General features: G+C 38.4%; 1 protein-coding gene across 1 annotated transcript in view; it reads right to left on the bottom strand.

The window, feature by feature from the left end:
- The window catches only part of ush2a (Usher syndrome 2A (autosomal recessive, mild)), a 275,510-nt gene that overhangs the window by 118,193 nt on the left and 131,831 nt on the right, over positions 1–25,486 (bottom strand). The window contains exons 42-49 of the mRNA XM_061745247.1: positions 24,939–25,098; positions 21,579–21,741; positions 21,349–21,496; positions 18,332–18,489; positions 17,223–17,370; positions 15,223–15,378; positions 9,870–10,017; positions 7,301–7,443 (exon numbers count right to left, since the gene is read on the bottom strand). Of these exons, the coding sequence (XP_061601231.1) occupies positions 7,301–7,443; positions 9,870–10,017; positions 15,223–15,378; positions 17,223–17,370; positions 18,332–18,489; positions 21,349–21,496; positions 21,579–21,741; positions 24,939–25,098 (1,224 nt within the window). The remainder of the gene's footprint in view (positions 1–7,300; positions 7,444–9,869; positions 10,018–15,222; positions 15,379–17,222; positions 17,371–18,331; positions 18,490–21,348; positions 21,497–21,578; positions 21,742–24,938; positions 25,099–25,486) is intronic.

Here is a 25,486-nt window from a genome sequence, read left to right as displayed (position 1 = left end):
CCCAGCTGGTCCCCACAACACATTTTTCAACAAAACAAACGTGCAAAATGAGGCATAACGTCACACAAAAATGGCCAAGGCAAGAAACAGTGGAGAAAACTGTGTATGCTATGATTTGTTCAGAACACAAACAGAAAAAGGAGAAAAGACAATGAAAGAAGAAAGGAGAATGAACGTGGGCAAAGGGATGGATTAGCTCAGTTGGGCAGTAGATTGTCTGTGCAGCAGAAAACAGGGAGTAAGTTAAAAACTGTAATGAAAAAGTAGATCCCTACTCAAACTGTGGTATGCCATATTGTGTTTCTTGAAAGTTTACAGTGTTGCCTCCTTGCTCTGTAGGATTATTTTCCACATGAGTATGTCTGCCCCAAGCAGTTAATTTGAACTTACTGTATGATGCATTTTAGATGAGAGGTGAAATGTTTTCAAGAACAAAGGAAAAGGAAAACCAGTTGCCCTGATTCAAGTTTTTGAGAGTTACTGTGACCTGGATGACTGAGAGTCTATACCAGTGTCAGTCCACTCTTTGCTCTCTTATTGGGTGTAACCTTAATGAGACGATGACTCGAGATATTTGGCGGACTGAAATACGTTAGTGTTCACAGATGGCTTGTTTTTCCTGTCTTTACATTTTTCACACATAACAATTGAGTCAACAGCTGACAGCTGACTAATCACCTATTTGCCCTGAATGGATGGTACTCTCTGGATGATTGACATGCGAGTAGAATCTCCCCAGCCTGCATAACTTACTTTCCGTCATTCAAATGCAGAAATGTAGACAAATGCTACAATATCACCTCTACTGGGACGCAATGGTACTACTATATACTTGGATTAATTTGGTTGAATTTTAACAAAAAATACGTGTAATACTTACATATTGCAGCTTTTCACCAAAAAAAGTTGGTAAACCTTTTAGAAAATTGTGCTTTCAGTTATTTATGTGCTGATACATTACAGAAATTGGAGTGAAAAACTGTAAGAGTGCAAATGTCTGCACAGACTTAACAAACGTACACACATAATGCAATCACTCAGAGAAAGAGAGAGGGAGAGAGAGAGACAAAGGCAATTAAAGAATTAAAATAAGAAGGCAGTCGTTCTCTTTGCCTCCCTCTCTCACACGTATAATATCACCCACACAAATAAACAACCATGTAAAAGTGGCGATGTAAAGCTCTGCTGATTTTACAAATCAAAAATGATTCCCCCAACAACCCTCTCTCAGTCTGTCGCTTCCCTTTTCTGTCTTCCTCCGACCACCCCTAACTCATCCCCTTCTCCATCAGCTCTCTCCTTTTCTTTCTTCTCTGTCCCTCATCTGTGCTTGGGTGTCTCCCCCTTTCTCTCTGGTCCCCCTGCTAAATAAACAATGCAGGAAGTTGACCTTTTGGGTTAACAGGTTTTTATGCTCGCTCTACTCAGCACTCACACTGATTCAATTACCACTAAAGGTCCACTGAACCCGACGAATAACCGAGGAGCACATCTCCCCTTCTGCTCATGTGCATGTCATTGTGCCTCGCTGGATGTTTGCTTCTTGTTGCAAAGGGTTTAAGGTATTTGCCTTCCTTTTGGTGGAGTGTTTAATTAGACACCCTGTATTTATTTGACTTCCTTTTTTTGTGTGCATTATCTGGTCAAGATATCTGTCTGTTCCAGTAAATGAAAAAAAAGAAAGTAAAAATGTACAATAAACAAATATAAAGTACTAAACTGCAAATCATTTTAAAGCAAAACAGAATCCAGTCAGTCACCTTGATCTGGTTTCCATCAACCAACCAAAATGACCCCTGTTGTTTCCCCATTCTACCATCATTCCCTCCCTCGCCCCTCCTCATCCAGTCCGCTCCTTCAAAGTGTTTAGTGTTATTTAGGCTTTACTGGCCCGTGTAAAATTCCGCAATTTGAAGGGCTGTTAAGTTTTTCAATTGAAATTTTCATTTAAGATGCAGGTGAAGCTTTTTTTTTTTTTTTTTTTGTTATTGACGCTTTACTGCTCTCTGGACAGGAGAGAACGAGTGCTGAGGGACTGTGAAACAACACTTTACCTTCTGGTTTCCTGGTTACTTATTTCTCCTTCTCTCTCCCCTCTGCCCCCCTCTTTTGTTTTTTCCATTACTCGTCTTCCCTATCCCAACAACGTCCCACTCGCTCGACCCATCTCCCAGTCTCTACATTCGCTGCAGCTGTCTCTCCATCTTTCTTCTTTCCCTTTATCTAGCCATCCACCTTTATTCATCCCCTTTCCAGTAAAACATAGTACCAGAAGGCTAAAACAGTAATGCAGGGTCTCCAAGCCTTAAATCACATTTATAAGGATTTGGTTAGCATAGTAATAACATCATCAACTAACAACGGCTTAGAAAGTGAGAGAGAGAGAGAGAGAGAGAGAGAGAGAGAGAGAGAGATGGATGGATAGATAGATAGATAGATAGATAGATAGATAGATAGATAGATAGATAGATAGATAGATAGATAGATAGATAGATAGATAGATAGATAGATAGATAGATAGATAGATAGATAGATAGATAGATAGATAGATAGATAGATAGATAGATAGATAGATAGAGAGAGAGAGAGAGAGAGAGAGAGAGAAGGGTGTGTGTGTGTGTGTGTGTGTGTGTGTGTGTGCAGCTTGCTATACTTATTTGTGTATGTGTGGAGCTCAAAGTCTGTTTCAGTGTTGCAGTTGTGAAAGAAGAAGCAGATTTTCTTTCAATTCTGATATTGTACAAATAAGGAAATTACGAAAACTATTTTAGTCCTTACCAGGGCTCAAAATTAGGTAAGTGTGCAACCCCTGAACAACACATAGCAGATCCCACCATGTTATTGTCCATTCAGCAAATGCAAGGCTAACGTATAAGAATGGTGTATGAAAAGCTAAGTGCATCCCATCATTCAACAACTCATAGCACCTCCTTTAGTTGCAATACCTTGTAGCATCTGCTGTCTGTATGGTGCTATCAGGTTCTCCAATTGTTGAGAAACTGACAAAAATGTAACCCACTCTTCCTAACAATGTTGCTTCAATTCATTAAGGTTTGTGTGCATTCATTCATGTCCAGTTCTCGTAAGGTGCCACCACAGCATTTCAATCAGTTGAAGTCTGGACCTTGACTGGACCATTACACCAGGTTGATTCCCTTCTATTCCAGCCATTCTGTTTAGGTTTTGCTGGTGTGTTTGGTAACCCTGTCCCTTTTATGACCCAGTTTCAGCCAAACTTCGGCTGTCAGACAGATTACTTCACATTCTACTTTAGATTATGTTGTTATGCCGCGCAGTTTTGGTCAAAACAGTGACTGAAAGGTGCCAAGGTCTTTTGGCTGAAAAACAAGGTCAAATTATCACCCCTCCACCGCTGATGAATGACCACTGGTAATAGCTGTTTGTGCTGACATGTTATGTTTTGTCTTCACCACACATGGGGCTGCAAATTCTGGTCAAGCATGTCCATATTGATCTTGTTTGTTTCTGTGGCTTGTGGCTTGTTCTAAAACAACTTTGCAAACATAAGCTGTGCTTCCTTTTCAGAAAAGAGACTTTTCATCTGAATGACTTGTGCAAATTAAAGATGTGCTTTTTTTTTTCACAAGACAGTAGTCATACTGTCATTTTAAGACATGACTTAAGTTATTTTAATGCAATCATCGATTTGGTAAAGCAAATACGTCCAGTCTTTCAGACACTAATATCTTTTATATCAATGTTCCTCAGCTTCGTTCAGAGTGCCATTCCCACGCAGCTTGACATTATATCTAGTTACTTGTGCCCTCGTTGTGACTTTATCACAAAAAAGAAAAATTTACATCAATTATATTAGCGTGACAAAAACACAGTGTGTGAACCACACGGGTTGAGGATAAAAGCAGTTGATAATATCACTTTTCTACATATTTAAGCTTATATAATAGTCAGTTTTACACTCATGGGGGTTTAATTGCGCTACAGTAACTGCGTGAATAGGAACGTTTGCATTGCACTTTTATTTACTTACTTAACAATGCAGTCTGTCGAATTCCTCTAAAATGCTGACCATAAATAACACCACCATTCTAGCAGTTCAGATGTTCACTGCGTAATAACCAAATCTGAATTACACTGCAGTCACAAAATTTCATGGAAAACCCCAATATACCGCTGCGGTGGGGTTTTGTCTCAGCTGCAGGAGGAGCTGTGGAGCAGTGGTTCAGGTAACGGCTCTATAAGAGACTGAACAACCTGCATCCAATCATCTCATCAACTCCCTCTCTTTTTATGCAGTAGCAGCTGGAACCAGAAAGGGGCCGGGTACCAGGGCTGCTTCCACTGCAGCGAATCTACTTGTGTGGCCTCTAAAAAAAAAAAAGCACCAAAGTTATGTAAACACACTAATACTGCTGGGGCTGCTGCAGATGAGCCCTGGCCAGGTCAGTAAATTGTTACTGTTCCTTGTGTGAATAAACAAATTCATGTGGCACACCAGACAAAACAGATGGGAGCCAGCACCTCAACCTGCTGCTGTTGCACGCCACAGAAAAGGTACACCCATGACTTTGAGAACAGTGAGGAGCTGTTTATGGGTTATGGGATCTGACTGCATCCGCCATACACTTATCACTGTTGAATGTGGCGTTTGATCTTTTCTTCTCCTTTTCCTCTTTCTGGTTCATGTTTGAAATGTATAAATAGAATATATGAATATTTTCTGCCAACAAATATGGTGTTCCGGTAAAACAAATATTTGGTTATGAGTTTTTTACAAGAAAACTGATCAAGAAACACTAATTAGAATATGTTCAGCTATAAAAAACAATGTCTTTGTATACAATACATCTTTTGATAATAAAATAAAACTAGATTATAAGATATCTGTCTATAAAACTAGATTATAAGATATCTATCTATCTATCTATCTATCTATCTATCTATCTATCTATCTATCTATCTATCTATCTATCTATGTACATAAGACAAAATAACATACATTCTTGGTGTTCTTTCACTACCCACAACTTCATCTCTGTATATTTGGTCTCTTTTTATACTTTCTCTATTTCATCATGCTTTAGGTTCCGTTTGAAGGATATTCCTTTAATATTTTAATATTGGCCAATGTTTTTGCATACATGCATGTGTGTGCGCGCACACACATGCATGGGTACTTACTAAGATTACATGGTCAAAATCATTTTGTTCAAGTGTACCTTTATTTATACTCCTTATAGCGCTCTGTAACACACACTTGTCTTCCAGAATGTGCATATGCTCACTCACACACACAAAGGCACGCACTCGCTCTTAGATCACTCAGCTGGTGTGAACATAGATGTAGACAGGGGAAAGGAAGCTGTCCAACACGGCCAGAGTTTATGTTCACAGGAGCCGTCTGTCTGTTCTGCAGTGGCAGGAATTCATAGGGACCAAATTACATTAAAAAGATGGATATAAAACTTTAATGGAATGATAAAAAGGAAAGGGGAGAGTGTGGGTCTCTTTCTCTGTACCGTCATTAGCCCTCTCTTTCTTCTCCTGCTATTTTTTTCCTCAGTTCTTCATTTTATCATTTTCTATCTGCTTCTTCACTTTTTCACCCTATCTACTATCCTATTCGTTATTTCTCTAAAAAGGAAAACCAAGTCCGTGTTAAAAAGCAGAAAGACAGAAACAGAGAATGAGATGAAGAGTAAGAGGTTTGACAAAACTAGAAGTATAAAAGATAAAGACAGAAACCATGCAAAATAAAAATATACTTGAATCAACATTGTTAACACATCCAAACTCTTAGCATTAATCAGTGGGGTTACATGCACATCTAAATCGAGCTAATGGCAGCAATCTAGCTAAAGATTTAACTGGAGTTTCCTGGAAATCTGAGTATACATGCATGGGAAGAGAATCAAATTATTGAGTGAAGCGCGTTCAACTCCGCGACGCTAGGTGGCGCCACACGCCCTTTCACGTTGGCATTTTTCTGGTTATTTAGAACGATTAGTAAACAAACGCGGCAGGTTTGAAGCAGACATAGAGGGAGTACAACAACTCGCAAAGATACGGATGCCTACAATGCAGCAGTTCTGTACATTTCGTACACAGTAAGCCTGATCGTGTTGTTGTTCTTCTCCATTGTTCGTCGTCTTCTTCTGCCACTGTTCTGTTGTCACGCCGTGACTGTTGTTATTCCCGCTTCTGCGGTCTCGTCACTCCCAGAAGGGGGAGTCCCAGGGCAGGCAATAGCTTGGCTAACCGTGGTTTAGCTTGAATTAGAATCGCATCATCTGGCACTAAAAGCTTGATTTCAAGAGCTCCAGTTCAGTTCGACTACAGACCGACTAAGGTGTATACATGGCTTTTGAGACTTCGATATCAACTGGACTAAGGCAATTATTCGACTTTCTGCTGATTGATATTCATTAAATCGGACCAAATCAAAATCTCTTCTTATTTTAATAAAATTAGGAAAGAAATTAAACATCTTTTCTCACTATCACAATGACAAGAATCAGTTTAATTTATTGCATCTTAAAAATGTTGATATGACATGTGCATCGTTCAAGGCTTTAAAGGTAAATTCCCACATTTGTTGCGCCAAGTCAGAATGGGTTAAGTGTGACAGGCATTTCTGTGTGTGTGCATGTACATGTATCAATGTATGCAAATCTCTGCTGCTTAATGATAATGTATGTGATAATAGCGTGAAACTAATTAATTTATAACTTTGCACTGAGGAGGCTGTTCCAGTGGCTAATATGATTCTATTACGGCAATTAGCCCACAATGACACTGGCTAGGTCACTCACACACAGACACACACCTTACAGTATGCAAATGCAACCCTGTCAGTGTGTTTCAGCCTGCCCTGCTTGTTCCCATGTCTCCACCACTACCTTCACTTTTACATGTACAAACAGTAAGAAAAATTAACTTTATGTACTGTCAAAAAAATCAAAGTTTGTCAGTTGGTTTGACTGTTTCTATTGTCATCTGCAGATCTGTCAGACTCTTGAAGTTTAACTTGCACTCAGCAGCATCTGTGGCTCAGAGACAGCACAGACAGCCTAACAAATGGCTGCTGCCAACCATTTCCCTGCCAATCGTTTGCAAAACTTGGCAGTATGAATAACATAAGCAGAAATGCAGAATGAAAAAACTCAGAGTCATAAACTACTGCCAACAGGTAACCCACCAAGTGTCTGAACATGATTATTATTGACAGCCAAAGGAATAATTAATCTGCTTGCATGGTGTTTTCAACAACAATTATGAATTTTGCACAACTTTGTGTAACCGTGTGTATATGAGTACTCACTGTCCTCTGCAGTGCACAAGGTTGCCCAAGGGCCAGCTGTTTGCCCATGAGTGTGTGAAACCACCACTCTGAACAGATAGTGTGTGTACGGTGACAGACCATCTACATAATAGGAAAAGGTATCCGTTGCATTTTCCAAAAGCCTGTGGGTAAATAAAAACAAAAGCACATTAATTGACACATTTACAATTAATACACATTTCTGAGTCATCATGTTTTAAAGGAAATAATGCTCCAAAATACTATTAGGAATACCTATAACGTTACTTTTTTATGTCATTATTGGGAATCTTACTCATTCATGGTTGAAGCATTGTGCAAGACAGATCACATATTGAATTGAATTGAGCTGATTAAAACTATATTATTTCATCCATCCATCAATCCATTTTGTATCACCACTGCATTCTGTTTTAGGTCGGGGAGGGGCTGGACGCTACCCCAGCTGTCATCTGACATCACAGGGTCATACACTCCGTCACATGGCCACACAGAGATGAATGACAACCATGACCGTCCACATTTACAACTTAAGAGACCCCAGTCAACCTGAAATGCACGTTTCTGAACGGAGTACCGGGAGAAATCCCACTCTGGGACGAGAAGAAGTTAAGATTCAAACCAAAATCCTATTGCTTCCAAATAGCCCACCGCTGTACTCCCTTTTATTAATCAAAAAATGGATGTAGATTATCATGATTGAGAGCGGTTGTCCAAGACTGTTGCTGTGAGCGGGAGTAACCTTGTGTATCAGTTCTTATTGAAGCAGAGATCAAACTACTCAGTTGTTTAATCACGTGTTGAGTAGCAGACATTTTGTTGAGCAGCTTGTGAAACATTCTTTCTGCATAGTCCGTTCTAGGGTCTTCAGAGGGCTCCCCAGTACAGAGCCCGCCCTCTACTCGCATGCTCAAGTGAGCCTGCAAGCATCTGTAGCTGTCCAGCAGATCCATCTCCTTCTCCTCATTTAAAGACCCTAGAAAACTGGATTAGATTTCATGATTTCTAATCAGGTAAATTTAGAAATGGACCATACAGGTTCTGGTGAGTGAAATAAAAATAAAAAATAAAAATTCAGCAGTCTGCGTTCATTGTCTACATCACCATTTAGTATCAATTCAGATCAATACATTTTAGGTCAAAGTATTTTTTGGTAGCACCAAAAACAATGTCAGCAATCAGGATAAATAATAATAATAACATTTTTTTTTTTAATAGGCCTTTACGGTATTCAGAAACCGACAGAAAAACGCCCACCATATGTCAATGAAAGTTTTGCTCCCAGCTCCTTCAGGTGAACCCCTCACACGTTTACAGCAGGATATACCGTTTAACATTTTGACTCTACGGCAAAATCAAAAGTTAAAGTTGCGTTTAGCCAAGGATGGATTAATACAAATGGGTGGTTGCCAGCGTGTAGTGGCCAGCTGAGGAACTACAACAAATCTTAGTTTCACATTAGTCTCAATGCTCAATGTGGTAGTAAAATGGTTGGCGCTTGACACGCCCACAAACGATGCAACTTCTATGTGTCATCATGTTGTACTGAGGCCGCTATGTTGCTCGCTACGGCCAGACAAGGCAGAAGATGGTATCACGAGACCGGACGTAGTGGAGCTAGATATTTAGCACGCTAATGAAGTAGATATCTCAGCAGCCAAATTGAAAGTCCCATTTTTGTGACACGATTGCAATTATTCCTTCCCATTCTTTTGCTGTTTCTGTTCTGTTAATCTAAGATCGTAATCTTTTAAAACATGTTTCCCAACATTTCTTTAATGTTGTCATAGATTTTTCTCTAACTCCCACATGACATACCTGATCCCATGTCATGTAATAATACAAAGGAAACTGGGACAAAGTAAAGGAACATTGTCATAAATGAGGGACAGTTGACCACTTAGCATCAGATAGATAGAGGAGAAGAATGAATGAATAAATCAGGGAACAATGAGATTTCCATAGCGGAGGAGGAGGAGGGCATGGCTGTCTGATATATAATACATGTAGCTAGTCATTTATTTATTACCACAGAATGAGAGCCTCCTCTTCGTGGATTAAATTGCAATTTGTTGTCAGGAAGCATGTAATGAATACATATCAGATGCACACCTTCTCTCTCCTTTTATTCTATTGCAATTTTCTCAACCTCACTCTTCCCCTTTCCCTCCCTTTGATTTTTTTTCTGTCTTTTTGACTCTGCCTCCCATCTCGCCAGCTCATTCTGTCTTTGTTTTGCTGATGTTCTGTCATACTGATGTGACATATTCAGCTGTGGCGTATAATGTACGTACAAGTGGATGCATATGCGTATATTCACATTTTTTTTGTAGGATTTATTTATGATATGTATCCAAGAGGTTTGGTGCGTGTGTGATAGTAATTTACTATCACATTTCCTTCTCCGTTAGCATTCATGTGCTGTGTTTAACACTTTTGTCCTGTGCCACCAGTGACAACTAAATCAACCTGTTTTCAGGAGGAAGTGCTTCCACAACAGAAAGTATAGAAACAAAGGAACCATTTATATATGTGTCTACTTGTCTGCGCATTTCATGCTCCTTCTTACTTTATGACAGGCTTCTGTGGAGATGTCCTCATTTGCAAGCTGTAGTGGAGTGGGCCTGGTGCGTTGGAGTTGACAGGGGCGGACCAGGATACATTCAGGCTGGTATTAGTTGCACGGGCCAAAGTTGGAGGTGACAACCCATCTGGGGCTATGGAGAGAGGGATGATGGTGAGAGTCTTGTTTTCACAAGACAAAGAAGCAAGTGATTGAAAAAGAGTGAAAGTGTTGGCGGTTGTAATGAAACGGCTCGCCAACAAGAGACAATGAAACCATGACAGAAGATTTTAAAATAGTACGGCAATTTTATAATGGCTTTATTAACATGATCCACCAACTGTTTCCAAGAAACAGTTTGAAAAAAACCTGTCTGATAGTGAAGATGAAAATATGGTCAAAAAAGAGAACACAAGCAAATAACAACAGGATATATGAATTAGTCACGTCATTAGTCAAGTAAAGAACATTGAGTGTGGATTTAAAAAGCCACCATGTAATCCCAATCACACACACACCGACAAAGACACAAAGCTCTACAAACTTTCTCTCTTCGTGGTGCCTCTTCTTGGGCTGAAAACCTGAGTTCACTCTTAATACTGTACAACCCAAAATCAAATATTGAAAATGCAAATTTAAGATTTTTTTTCTCTTTATTTTTTTAGTTTGAATTTTATGGTTTTGGAAAGATTATGAACAATTTTTTTTTTCTTCTTCTCAACTTTACATCATTTGTTACAACACATCATTCTTTGCATTTCGGACCTGTAACCCAAAAAAGTTGAATTTCACAACATTACAGTGCAGCCGTTCCCTCTCACAACACTTAAAAAGCAGTATGGCATTGAGGATATCAAGTGAAGACATGTAAATGTGTCTTAAAGGTGTGCAGTATGTGGTCGTTGTTACAAAAATCTGTACTTATTACCTATTGTGGACAGGTCATATACCTTTTGTAAAGAGTAAACAATGTGAATGTTCCTGCAAAATATGCTGTGGAGACATCATGTTGGTTTGTTCTCAGTGTACTTTTCTGTATGAGTGTCTGTTAGTGATTTTTGCAAAGGGTACTAATATAGCCTCACACCGCCACAGAACCTGTGATTTCAACTTGTTAGTTTCAACAGTCTGGTTGGCCCTTTTGTCTTTGGTCTGGAGCAAACGGCAGCAATTTCTGATCATGACACATGTTTCCACTGTTTGCTGGCCCGTCACAGATGTCTTCCAAGAACACAGATGTTGTTGTTGTCTCTGGAGAAGGGTAATTTTTCATGAAAGATAAAGGTTTAGGTGGAATTTGTAAATGTCATCTAAAGCAAAGTATTGTAGTGCTCCACAAAGATTTACAAAATGAATGCTTTGCCCATGTGGTTTATTATAAGTAGATAATGAATGATGGTTCATAATGCAGCAACATCTGAGGGACAAGAGATCAAGCTTGGGCAAATTACCTCACCTTTCATACCCTAAAATTCCCCCAGATCTATAGAATTATTGCTAATATGTATTGTGGATGAGGAAATATGCAAATCCCTCCCAACATTCTTTAAAGAACATCCTTTTAAAACACATCACTGATACTTCTTATGTATTTGGTAACAAAGTGAAGATCCTGTACCCATGTTCGCTATCTTTGGAACAAATCATCATTACAATCACATGCTGATAGTAATAACATCAGTGTTATTTTGTTTCACCACCTTACATGCACTAAATTGCTGATGTACCAACTTTTTTGGAATGTGGTGCAGGCTTGAAATGCATATAAAGATGAACATTAACGAATGAAATTAAGTTATTAAGAAAAAAAAAGAAACAACACATGAACTATCTAGGGTTCATGCTGCCTGAAAAGGCATAAAAGTAAAGTTAAACATAAGAATGATTTTTTTTTTTGTTATTTCCAATGTCATCCTATTCAGTAAGTGATGCTGAGCTCTTTGCAGCAAAGGAGAAGGTTTAAGAAAAGACAAAAGCACACAGAGAAAAATAATCAGTGACTGCTTTGTTGACTGTGTAACATAAAAGCAGGTTCTCTGATGTATCAAGTGACCCTTCAATCAAATGTTGCTCTTTTTCAACGACAAGGCTGAATGCTGAAGACTAATAACCTCTTACAAACACAGACAACATGAATAAGGCTCCAGAATAAGAAAAAAAGTTTTCAAAATTAAGAAAAATATTACTTACGGTTCACCAACATAAATCCCAATTCTAACCTATTATATACAAAATTAATTATAAATGATTAAGTATTTACTAAATTATGTATAATTCCAAAAATATGACAAGAGCCCGTTTTTCTCCAGAGACTCATCATATCTGCATTTTTTCAGTCTTTAATTGTACTTTTTTGGATAGGGTCGCCTGAGACTGAGTCAGCTTGTGTCAAGGAGGATTTGCTTGTAAAAAAGCAAAAATAGATAAATAAACATGTAAATCTTAAACACACATCATACTAATCTATAATATGTGTCAGTATAATTCTGGAAGCAATTATACAGACTTACATCTGTACCAATATCAATACATGACTTAAAATATGAAGCATCAATACTGTTATCAAGGTTAATGCCTGTAAAGGAAGTCTGGTTTTACATGTTCTTTTGAACAAACATACTTTTAGATTTCAGAAGTTTGAATTAATACGATTCTTTGATCACAACTCCTGCATTCATGTTTTCAGGAAAGATTCAGTTGAAGATCAAGTTAATGGCCATTATCTGAGTGTGTTCACCTTTATTCCATGAAAAGATCATGTCTGTCTCTCTCGCTCTCTTACACACACACACACACATACACATACACATACACACACACACACACACACACACACACACACACACACACACACACACACACACACACACACACACACACACACACACACACACACACACACACACACACACACACACACACACACACACACAGAAAATACATAAATCACAAAGACACACACCGTTAGTGAGTCTGTGTCTCTCTCATGCTGTGTTAGCAGGTACAATATCAGAGGTGTCACTAATCGTTTTAAACTATGCACTTTTATGTTCACTTCTCTCTCTCTGCTCTCCTCCTCCCCTGCTCCTCTGTCTCTGGCTCCGCTATCTTCTCTCTGTTCTTTCATAGAACAAGGACGCATCAAGACAGTTTGCCTTAAAGAAGTCTAAAGAGATGCCAGAGGCACAGAGGTAGAAAGAGAGATGGAAAGAGAGGAAACGTCTGGTATTTAAAATTTATACTTTCTTATGCCTTTGTTTTGAACTTGAACAGCAGAACTTTCCCAGGTCTGTCTTTTGTTGTTCTCTGACTAAGACATGGGTGTGGGGAAGTGCATGTATTTAACACTATCAGTACCATTAATTAAAGTGGGGATATGTGTACTTATGGATTTGTGTGTTACTGCTTGGTCGGCATTATCTCCAGATTGCTCAGATCAACTTTCATCAGTATGCGCAGACAGTGCCGCTTGACCCAATTATTCACACAGAAAACACAAAAGTTCACACAACACAGTGTATGAATTGGAATTATGCATTTGTCTTAAATTTACCCAACCATAATGGAGAGCATAACCACGTGGTAATAATCCTTTTCTTTTTTTCAAATCATTACTCCTTTTGTAATGTCCTGCATGACAATGTTGGAATTTTAGTTGAAATCTATTACAATAACTAGCAGTGATGTAACATTTCCATAGCGGTATATTTTGTATATGCGCACAATTTCTCAGAACCTCAAAGGAGTAACCTTGTTTCAAGTTATAACTACTTGGATTGAAAGTAAAGGGTTTTAAACCATCACGTAACTCACTGTAGGCAGAAATATTTATTTCATGAATTGGCCAGTTTTGAAATTTTGAAACAATATATATTATTTCTTAAGACAAGAGGTAAGAAAAACTCCAAATACAAGTCCTTGTGTTTATATTATGACAGTGTCATTGTTATGTTGGTGAAGTTTCACTTTAAATTAGATAAATACATGAAAGTCTAGTTCTCAATTAGAAAATCAATGACATGCATATCAAAAGCATCATTTCTAAGCACTTGCAAAGCAAGAATGTTAACTTAAATTTACAAGTTAATTTAGCAAGTTTCACACTTGCTCTGTTCTCCCATGAATGAAATGTTTTTCTTTCACATTTCCCAACACAAATTCTCATTTTAAAGAAGCAGTATGTATGATTTTGTAACATTTATAATTTGTAGACTTCATCAAAGGAATATCGTCCATCCTGACTCGCTCAATCCAGGTGTGTTGGAGAAACTGAACTGGCTCTAAAACGGCCCACCAAGTGATGATTAATTGTACATGGCGGTGCAACAAGACAGACCCTGCAGATCAAAAGCTGAGCCAGCTGCAAATATAAATGGTATATTCTTATTAAAAAATAATAGTGATTCAGTTCATAATAATGATGATCTTTTTTGGGTGAACAGTGACTGTTCAAGCACATTTACATTAAAACCAGCCTTCAGTTACTGTATATCATCAACGTTATTTCAGTATCACAAGGAATTTAATTATTCTACAGAGATAAAAATGTGTATAGGTTCAGTTTTTTAATACATGAGGTTGTTCTTTATGGAAGTTTTAGATGACTGCCAAGAATAGTTTTTGAGCTGTAACTCTAAAATGGATTTCCAGTTTCCAAATAAATATGTGCATACACAAATACTGGTACATACCTACAGTTGCAAACAGAAGTTTGCATAAGAATTGCAAAAGAACACACGCTTTCTCTTCAAGTCTAAGATTCACGTGTCCTGATAACATTTCTACAAAGTTTTTACAAAGCTTATCACCTTAAGTTGCTTAAAGGTTAAGTCAAACATTCTTCTCCATTAAGTGCAACAATACAAAGCTACAACTTGAAAAAAAGCACTCATATAATGACTGTATGCAATGAAAGTTTGCCGGGAAAAAAGATATTATGTCTGACTGAAAAAGAAATCACAGTGTTGAAGATAGAAATGTCCCAGCTGTAAAATAGACTGTAATGTGTGGATGTTGATGTCAAAGCAATTTCTAAGAAAAGGTTTCCGACTGATGACGACTCCTATTTATCACTGAACAAGTGCAGCAGCTAGATGTGGTCGATATGAGGATGTAATATGTGTCAAGATTCAATCAGGAGATGTTATATTGCGAGTAGCTAGTTTAGACGGCATTTATAGACAAAGCAACACTATCATCTTTATCTGCCTTCCTGTTGTCTGTCCAGATGTGCCTGGCGCATATATCCATATGTCCATATATACTGATGCTCTCTGGTAAAGATTGAAACTCCTAAGATGTTGACTGCTGGTGGGAGGGAAGTATACTTCATGATACAAGTGTTTTTGAGTGTGTATACCTGCTGGGGGTGTAGTAACACTAAGTGGCAGGCTCTCAACACAACCTTGTGTGTTACACCCTCTGATCCAAAAGCTGTAGTTTGTGTAAGGCTGTAGGTTAGTCACAGACATCCAGATGCCTGCTGCTGTAGCACCATCCATTACACCATCTCCATCTAAGACAAAGTGACAAAAAACAGTGACATGTGCACCATATTTGTAAAGAAAAAACAGCAATATCTTGCACTATTTATATTTGCATAGAACATGTGTTTGTTTGAGTATGTAAAGAGATAGAGTACATGCAAAAAGGAAAGCAGAAGGCGAGAGTGGGAGTTCATGAGAAAAGAAATGCAGAGCGAGATTAACTGAAAGTGATCAAAAGAGAGGCGTCCCCATGTTGAGGTTATGCAAGGATAGTCAAAGAAAAGGGATCAAAAAATAACCCAATGTAAGCCTTTCCAGTATATCTAGATGGACATCCACACACACCCACGCAAACAAACCTCTTCTGTGTGAACTGATGAAGGCAGTTTGTATCAAAGAAACGAGGGGTTATGGGCGAATAGAGACAAGCCCCATCTCTCTCCTCATTCCACAATCTCCTATCCTTCTTTCCACTCATTTTCATCTGTCGGTTCCTCTGAGAAGGAAGATCAAAGTTGCCAACTGTGTGTGTGTGTGTGTGTGTGTGTGTGTGTGTGTGTGTGTGTGTGTGTGTGTGTGTAATGGACAGAAAGAGAGTTGGTGACCATATGCAAGTTAAGGAAAGAGTGTGTTCTTCACACTCTTTCTTGTTCTTTTTTTTGCACCAGTTTCTGTTTCATTTTGTTGGCCTTCTTCACAGTTTTGTTGTTTTCCTATTTTATGTTATTTTTAAAAACAATATCTTCTAATATATCTATGGAAATATGAGCGTCTCATCTCTCCTCTTCCAATATCTATATTCCTACTTGTCTTTGTTCTTCCTTCCATTCACTGTTTTCCTTCACAGTCCTACAGTTGATCATATCCTCTCTAAAGTCACTAACAATATCAAAAAAAGCCATATTTTCTATACCAGTCTGGTTTGATTACTCCTTTCAGTTTCCCATTTCATGTTTGACTTTCATTAAAAGTTGTTTTTTGGGAAGTGATTGTCAGTGTATACCGGTCTGTGTATATATGAGTATTCATCTTTTTCTATCTTATCCTGCTGTACTCATCTTTGACAAACCTTTTATCAAAAAGCCCATTTAACAAGTACTGAAAGTGGTAATATTATTTGTGTGCTCTCAAAGAATTAGAAGAATATATTGTATTTGAGCAAGTCTACACTGAAGGTGCATAAGTCAATTGCTGTTTTTTCTTATAAGAACAAAAACGCTCTGGTTGTGTTTTTGCACCACACACTAGGAAGTTCCACCAAAAGCACTACTTTTACCGGGAAAGCATATTATTCTGAAATGTCCATTTTTTTCAAAACTAGAAATATAGGTATATTAAGAAAGATCAATTAAATTACTTTTAAAATACCTCTTTTATTTGTCGAGTAAAATGTATTACATATCTATGACTGAGTGTGTTTAAACCTTGAAGAAAAGCAGTTCTTTTGGAGGTGAAATCAAAGTCACATGTTTTGAAATAGTGGAATGACAATCATATGTGTGCATAGTTTTCCTGTATTATTAAGGAACTAGGATCTACAAAAGTCGGATCTTCTCTTTTCCGCTGGAAAAGTGTATCGTGACAGGAACGAAGATTATTTGAAAGTATGAGAGAGAGAAAAAGCTGGAAATAGAGAGTGCGTAAAGATAGAGATAGAAGGGCTGTATTCATGTACAAACCTACTTTGCTTTGCAGAACCTGGGTACAATTAAAAGGTGCTACTGTATATACTGCAACGATGTACCATTTATGTTTCGTATAATATATCTGCAGATATGTATACTATTCTGAAAGGCTTGAAAACTTTAAAGCTTCAGTGCCTTTCTCTTTGAAGAAGACAAAGGAACACAGAGAGATTGGCTGAATGCCTCACCTCTGCTTTTGTAGAGCAACGTGTAGCTGAGGTTCCCATTTGGTCTTGGAGGGGCAGTCCAGCGGGCTTGCAGTGATCTAGAGCTCTGAATGGTAAGCTCCAGAAGTATAGGGCCTTCTGGGGGCATCTCTAATGTACGCACTTCCACCTGATTAAGAGAGATATAAAAAAAGAAGAGAAAACAACCTGCTGGGATGAGGAATGGGAACGTGTGATAGCACAAGCATTTTTGTTGTTGATCTACTTGCACTCAATAAGTGCATGAGTAGAAAACACTTGTCTTTCATCTTTGTGTATTTTCCCTGCTTTATTCCTTCTGCAGTTTATCTAAATTTACAGTCATCCATTACTCTTCCGATGCCCCTTACAAACATTTCCACCTCACCCTTTCTTTCCCCATGCATGCTATTCCTCATCAATTAAATGGTTGATCCCTAAATTCCCTCTATCCCCGACTCCTTTATTCCTCTTGTCCTATCGTCCTGTCCTTGCTTCCTCTCCCCCCTCTCATTGTCTTCGACTCCTTTTTCTGCAGTGTCAGCCATTTCTCCTTGTGTTTGACTAAACACGGTGTCCGTATTGGAAATATGCCCCAAAATATGGCCTGTCGTAAGAGACGTCGTTGAGCATGGAGTGGCATTTCCTACCAAATGTCACTGTCACCACGCCAACCCTCGTTATTGAGCGGAGAGAATCGATCACCTTTATGATGCCCAGTGACACACTTGCACGCACAGACACATGGCCGCAACACGCATACACTTTGTAGATATCTGAGTAGACATTCCCACGCCTATCTATGGTTTTGTTTCTTACAGCAATAGCTTGCTTCCTGACAATCACTTTTGCTGTTTGAGTCGATTCATATCTCCACCTGATGGTTCTTTAAATAGCAAGTGCTGATGGGGAGAGTAATGTGTGCTTTGTGGAACAAGACTTTCATGTACTTCATTCGTTAGCAAATACGGTTCATGAGGAAAACAAAACTTTGGTTAGAGACTGAAATTATGAGACAGACATTATTTGGTCAATATTATCAACCCTGCAATTACTTGCAGATAAAGCGATTTTTGGAAATAAGAGTATTTACTATTAAAGGATTTACTGACCATTGGTCCCTTGCCACAGCCCTGCGATGTACAAGCCTGGAGCCTGAGTACATGTCGGCTCCATGGAGCGAGTCCCTTCACCATGAACCAAGTCCTGGAAGAGCTGGAGTTTACGACGAGAGCTCCATCCAGCCAGAGACCATAGCTAGTTATAACACCTGTCAAAAGAACAAATAACATTATGACATGCATATATGCTACAGTGGCAAATAATAACACTGATGAACGCAATCTATTGATGCCACAGTTGACCTGAAGACAGTGCTCATATATGAACAAGACTGAGTGCTCCAAAGGTTTAGTGTAGGTATGAAACTCTTATTTCAATGTAAAAGAAAAAGAACAAAGTAACGAAAAATAAGATCTTCCTTCTACATCATCATCAGTAGATTTTTACGTGCTTTTTCTCTAATCACACTGGTCACTCATACTGTAGGACTATCTTCAGACAATGAGAAAAAAATAATTCACAAAGTGAGCTTTGCAATGTTGCACTGAGGGTCAGTGTATTACAATGCAAATGAAAACTGACTTTGGGACTCCAGAACTGCCAGTCAGAGTGTCCTACAGATGAAAACAGCATTGAAAAGACAATTGTAACCACAGGCGTTACAAAGACAAAGGCTCTGAGGAGGACAGTGGTACAAGAATGAAGATGAACATGTCCACACACAAACGTACACAAACAAATGAGGGTGTAAAAAGGTGCACGTACACACAAACGGACACCACGCATACACAAGAATAGATGGGACACATTACACATCTCTCTCTCTCTCTTTCTCCCACACACACAAACACATGCTCTCATGTTCTCCAGGATAATAATTACATGATGTTCCATTCACATATTTAAAAAAAAAATTGAAAGAAAGAAAAGAGTATGGTGCCAAATGTGCCTTTCTTTAATAAAAATGCATACAGGGGGCTCAAAAGATCAGTGCTAAGAACTAAGAGTCTATTCTGCTTTAATCATGTGTGGGTTTTATTATTGCACAATACAGATACACTATCAGGAAAGTGAAGACACAAAAACCCCACGGACGCAAGTTATCTCAGCAGCTCTTAATGTTGCCAATCACATGCATGTGAGAGTGTGCGTATATGTGTGCAGACATCAGTATGTGCTTGTGTGTATAAATCAGCCCATATCAGTTTAGGCTGTAATAAAGACAGGTTGGGAAATGAAGCAGCGAATGCATAACAGGCTTATTTCCCCTCTTTGTCTGCGTGTTGCCCCGACCTAATCCCCGAGAGGATTATCCCCCACAAATCCCTGTGGAATTGGGAAGAAGCGGGGAGACAGAGAGAAAATAACACAGGATCCTCACTCCTCTGGAACCCATCACCATCATCATCATCATTGTTGTCATTCTTTTTTTTTTTAAATACAGTAATTGAAAAAAAAAAAGAAGTAGGCTTTTCTTTCTTTTTAAGCAAAACCTAAAGCTTTTTAAACAGTAGTCTTGATTAACTTACTCTTGTTATAAAATTGTCATCAGATTTGAAGAGCTTGGAGTAATTTATCAAAACTAATATGAATACACATCACAGGGCTTACATTGCAAAATACACTTGCGTAGCATTTACTGTAAAATACAATAAATACAAGATTGACATTACACACAGAATTATACACACTTTAATGGGCATGACAGTAACATTTCACAAAATATGGCAGAATCTGGCATGTTAGATTTTGTAAAGTCGGGTGGGAAACCTTCACATGGTTTTCAGCACTAAATTATTTTTTATAATTCCAATTCTACTGTATAAATTGTCAAAATAGTCCATGATTATCTATGATAGTGTTTTAAGTACAGCATTTAGCAATTCTAATTAATTGTAATGAGTGAGTGTCAATTAGTGTAGAAGTGAGTATCTTTAAATTGAATTTTATTACAACATGAAAGAGATCAGATTATATGTTGCATCAAGACTTTTTTTTTATTTGACTGAATTAGGATTTTTTTTCCCCCTTAATTATAAATCTGTGTTGTGCTATTTATGATACTTCCTAACAGACACCCCTTTGGCCTAAAATGACAAAATAAAGTGAGGAAAAAAGTGCAGAGTGTCAGAAATTAATGGTGAAAGATGTAATACAAGTTCACCTCCAGATCTAAACTGTATATTACATTTAACTGATATATTCAGCTGATATTTAACTCAGCGCCAAAGTAAAACAAAAGTCCATTCGTGGCTCTGTCTGCTGCAGACAGTTTTCTTTTAATGGATGTGGAGAAGTAAGAAAAGGGGAAATTATATGAAATTACTATATGGAATGTCAAGGCATATGGTGATGTATTACAAATACTACAGACAGTACCAGAGTGGTTGGCATTGGATCACTCCCTGTTCTTTCTAACATTAACACTGTAGTAGAGAGTGTACTTGTACTGTACTGCATGGGATTGTCTACATTTAAAAATGCTGTAGTCATATTTCATATTAACAGCTAATATACAAGAAAGACCCTGCCTCCACAAAAAATCTGATATACAAATCTGTTATGCTGATTGTTTTTCATGTCAAATAAATGGCAAAAATGTAAGATGAATGCAGAAAAGTGAGAGAGAAAGAGAGTCCCTGTGAATCTGAGTGCTTCCAGGCTGCAGTTCTCTCTTCAGTCAAAAGGGAGCACTTTTCATCCACTTAAAGGAGCTCACTGAGGCACTGACCTCTTACTACTGTATCTCTGTTAGTCCCAACCTTAAACTGTTTGTTCTCTCAATTTTTCTTCCTTTCCCCTGCTTCCTTTTCAGTCATTTGTGCCTTTTTATTTTGGTTCTATTTTGTTTCCCATTTCTTCTGTTGTTGTCCACCTGTTTTATTTCCATTTCAGTGGATTCATTTCACAAAAAGGAAACGATTCATATATTATCGTCATGATGTTCCAACTCTTCTTCTACAAGTTTTGATTCATTTGTATCAAATTACTTTCGTGAATCTAAAAACACTGTCGTGCAGGAAAGCGTAGTGTACGTGTGGGCCAGTGGGTGTGTGTGTGTTCTCGCCATTTGGTGTGTCAGGAGGAGTCCAGCTGACGTTGAGTGCATGTGGGGACAGAGGCGTGGCCAGTGGCGCAGGAACATTCTCCGGGGTGCTCTCCTCAGTCTGAACCTGGCTTGGGGGGCTTAACGTACACCCACCTAGTGTGCAAGCCTGCCACACACAAATACAATGAAATACAAGGATGAGTAAGACGAATAAAAAAAAAGACAAACTAAGTGGTAAGGTGACTCACAGCCACTGTGATGGTGTAAGATGTTCCAGGTGTAAGGTTGCGAAGTGTGTGGTCTTCAAGAAGTTCTGAGCTGTTATAAGCAACCGTGGGCTCTGCCCCGTCATGTGACAGGAAGATGGAATAGGACTCCAACATGCCATTTATCTGAGAGGGACGTGACCACCTGGAAGCGGGGAGTTGAGAAAGCAGAGGACTGAAGACAGAGTTATTCACTTAATTACCAAAGCACTTCATTTATAGCAATTTTTTGTGAGATTCTGTATTTTATAGGGGAAAAACAATTTGTTCACATTCTAATGCTTTTATGATATAATCGAAGTCAATATCCAAATCCTTTTTCCAGACCCAGTTCTTCCAGGTCATGGTCACAGCGTGCTGGACCCTGTCCCAGTCATCATTTGGCCAGAGGCAGAGTTCACCCTGGACTGCCAGTCGATCGCAGAGACAAAAAACTATATAAACTTATACTCACTCCTACAGACAATGTAGAACCCCAAATTAACAAAGCGTGTGTTTTTATCTATGGGAGGGTGCCAGAGAACCCAGAGAAAACCCACACAGATGCTGTTGGGGAAAACAAAACGCATCACTTTTATTTTCTTTTTTTTTTGTCTGCATATATTAATGGTTAATACCATGTTGGTAAGAACCTAAGGCATACATATATATGCATTTTTAATATACAATATATATGATGTATATATCACTTTTTTTCCAAACCCTTTAAACCCAAAGATGCTGTGATGTGTCATTTAAATGAGTAGTAGTCTTCCCTACCCTGAACTGGGAAGATGGGGTTCAAGAGATTACATTTAAAGTTGGTGTTACTGAAATTGTAGGCTTCCTTTTAGAGACACCACGGCAATCATTTCTGTCTACAAGCTCTAATTTGTTCACCTTGTTTACTGTCTTATACAGCTCAGTTGGTTTTATAACAGGGCTTAAATTAAAGATATTCTGTGGATAATGCATAATCGTATAGCAAATCAACAATATTATTAGACAGCATCCTAAAGTTTTAAACTACATGCAAAAGTAACTTTTACCTATTCCCTCTATGTCTAAAAACTTCTTACTCAAATCTTGTATATCGAGTGCTGTCTTTGCATAATAAAGGTGACTTTAGAACAGCAAGAAACAGTGACATTTAGAGTGTGAGGAGTTTAAGAGTGTAATCACAAGAGGACTGTATACTTGTCTCCTTTTCTATGTTTAGAGCAGTGGGAAAGAGTAAGATGGCTTAAAGACTACAACATGGTTGAGTTGTCTTTTAAACAGACGCTGTTATCTAATACAAATGTTTGATGACTGAATAAAGCAGAACATTTCCGCTTTTTCTGTCACGGTAAGCGCTTATGTGTGACAGTGTCTTCTAATTGTAAATGTAAGATGGGCAGAATTTGATGACCTAAATTGTCTGATGCTCCTGTGAACATAAGGTGATTTGTTCCTGTGAGTGTGGTGACGTGTTCGAGCAATGAAATAATTTAACGTCATTGCTGAGTATTTGATCATTTTCCTAAGCTTTTGAGATTACCTCCCAAAGAAAATAAACCAAATGAGTATCTACCTACCTACCTACCTACCTACGTACATATACTAATTGTGTTGCAATTTTCTCACAGCGTACACCGCCCCTCCTGGCGTGGTATCGGGGGCACCCATTTTAAAAAGTGATGGATTCCTTTCTTGATTCCTCCCATTAAAATCCAGTTTTGAATGACTGATGAGTGTGTGTTAGCTCACAATTAGCCACTGTGGCTAATCTATCACGTTCATTATAAGATTTATATGCTGTCGATTGGCAGTGTGATATATGTCCACTTTTGAAAAACTAAATCAATGGGGAGTTATAATAATCTGTATAATGATTCACTGAGGTAATGGTTTTCAAAACCTATAGCTTTTAAAGGAGCGTTAAGAACTGTGAAACAGCCAAGAGCTTATTTTAATTTGTTAAATTTAAACTCACACATGCGACGTGAAGGAGGTTCAAGGTCATGGTCAACCCATCAACTGAACCTAGGATTTCTTTTTTTTTTTTTTAAAACCTTTCCTGTTTTTGATATTTCAAATTCAGCAAAGCTACGTCCGTGGATTCAAATCATCAACTGGGTAACCACCCGGAGAACAAACTGAATAAAATCTTGGGATGGTTTCACATTAGCCAGTGATCTACAGCGACCTCTGAATCAGATGTAAGAATATAGGAATTTTGACACTGCATATTCAGGACAGTTTGTTAGTATACAAAAGTGCTTGGGTTGAGTAATTTTAGGAGAGAACTGACTGTAAATCTGCCGGTAATCTGACACCTTTCTGAAGCTCTTAACCAGCTTTTATCAGCTCTTTCATATATTTCTATGGTATTCCTTTTAAATTATTTTTCTTTATATTTCATTAACATTTTTTGCTTAACAACTTCACCATCCATCCATTTTCCATACCCGCTTAATCCTGTACGGGGTCACGGGGGTCAGCTGGAGCCTATCCCAGCTCATTACAGGGGAAAGGCAGGGGGAACACCCCGGACAAGGTGCCAGTCCATCACAGGGCCACATATTTATTAGCAGGTGGGTTTATACATTTTTTTTCTTATTAGGTATCATTCAAAAGAGTTGAAATATTCATGATAAAGGTAAAAAATTCACATATCAATACATGGGGAAGCAAAAGCACACTGTGTGTGTACCTGCGTTAGTTCTGCTTCACCAAAAGCCCTCCATCTTCATCACACAAATTAACACTGCATGTTGCAAATAACTTGATGTGTGTACTTTCTTTACTCATGTTTAATTTTTTTTTGTAAACTTGGCTGATGTTATGTGCAAATGTGTGTGCCGAATCGCATTATAAGTGACAGTCAAGACACCAGTGGCTTTCGTGCAGACAGACTTACATAAACAGCCAGAGATTTTTAAAGAGAAATGGTAGGAAGACTTGACCATGATGGGAGAAAGGGCAGAAGTCTGGTTGTCTTTGTCCCCTCTCTCAAAGGGTGGAAAAGCAAGCACAGAAGAATATTCTGCTTGGTAAACACATCTGCAGAAGGTCAATGGCTCATCCACCCCATCTCGTCTCTAATATTTTGCCCAGACAGCACTTATGAAATACAACTAAAAAGTTGGTTTGCACACCTGACATATATCTTTTCCAGATATCAAATAACACTGGTTTAGTAAGTATTCTTGACACATACATTTTTGTGGGTGGTGCAAACAACTTTACAAGCCCCGAATAAATATATGGTGTCCATGTATCCATCTGAAGCTGGACCCTTCACTGTCATTACTGACATGAGTTCTGTGAAAATGTGTATTTACAACATGCATTGATGTACATATGTGTGTACGTACTTACTCTACAAAAATAGTCTGAGAGTCCAGCAGGGTAAGAGTTGGTGCTCGTAAGGGCCCAGGAGGAAGCTGAGAGGTCACAGCTGTAACTTGTGAACTGTTGGCACAACCCGCTAAAGTGCATGCACTCAGTACCAAGAAGTGTGTGGAGTACACATCAAGACCTCAAAAAACAAACAAACACACTGAAAATGAAACTCTGCAAGTAGAGTAAAAAGAAAAACAGGCACAATCCCACACATAATCTCTGACAACAGAAACTTGAATGACTTCAATAACTGATATTACCCTCACAATCCTAGAGTTTTCCAACTTTTCCAGAATTATTCATCTGTGTTGACCTCTCTCTTCTGAGTGTGTTACTGTTGTTTCTCTTTCTGTGTGTATCAGTTTCAAAACTATTCTCCCTGTGGCCAAAGAGTTGCAGTCTTACTCTCAGTAACATATCTGTTCTTGCACATAGCATATAATTACCACGTCCATAATCCCTCCAATCAGTGTGGACATCAGGCACTGTTAACCCAGCGTACATGATATGTGATCTCATGCCTT

Source organism: Cololabis saira, chromosome 2, assembly GCF_033807715.1.
Source record: "Cololabis saira isolate AMF1-May2022 chromosome 2, fColSai1.1, whole genome shotgun sequence".
Taxonomy (NCBI): Eukaryota; Metazoa; Chordata; class Actinopteri; order Beloniformes; family Belonidae; genus Cololabis; species Cololabis saira.
The sequence above is the reverse complement of the archived record's forward strand: the minus strand, read 5'-3'. Positions and strand labels throughout refer to the sequence as shown.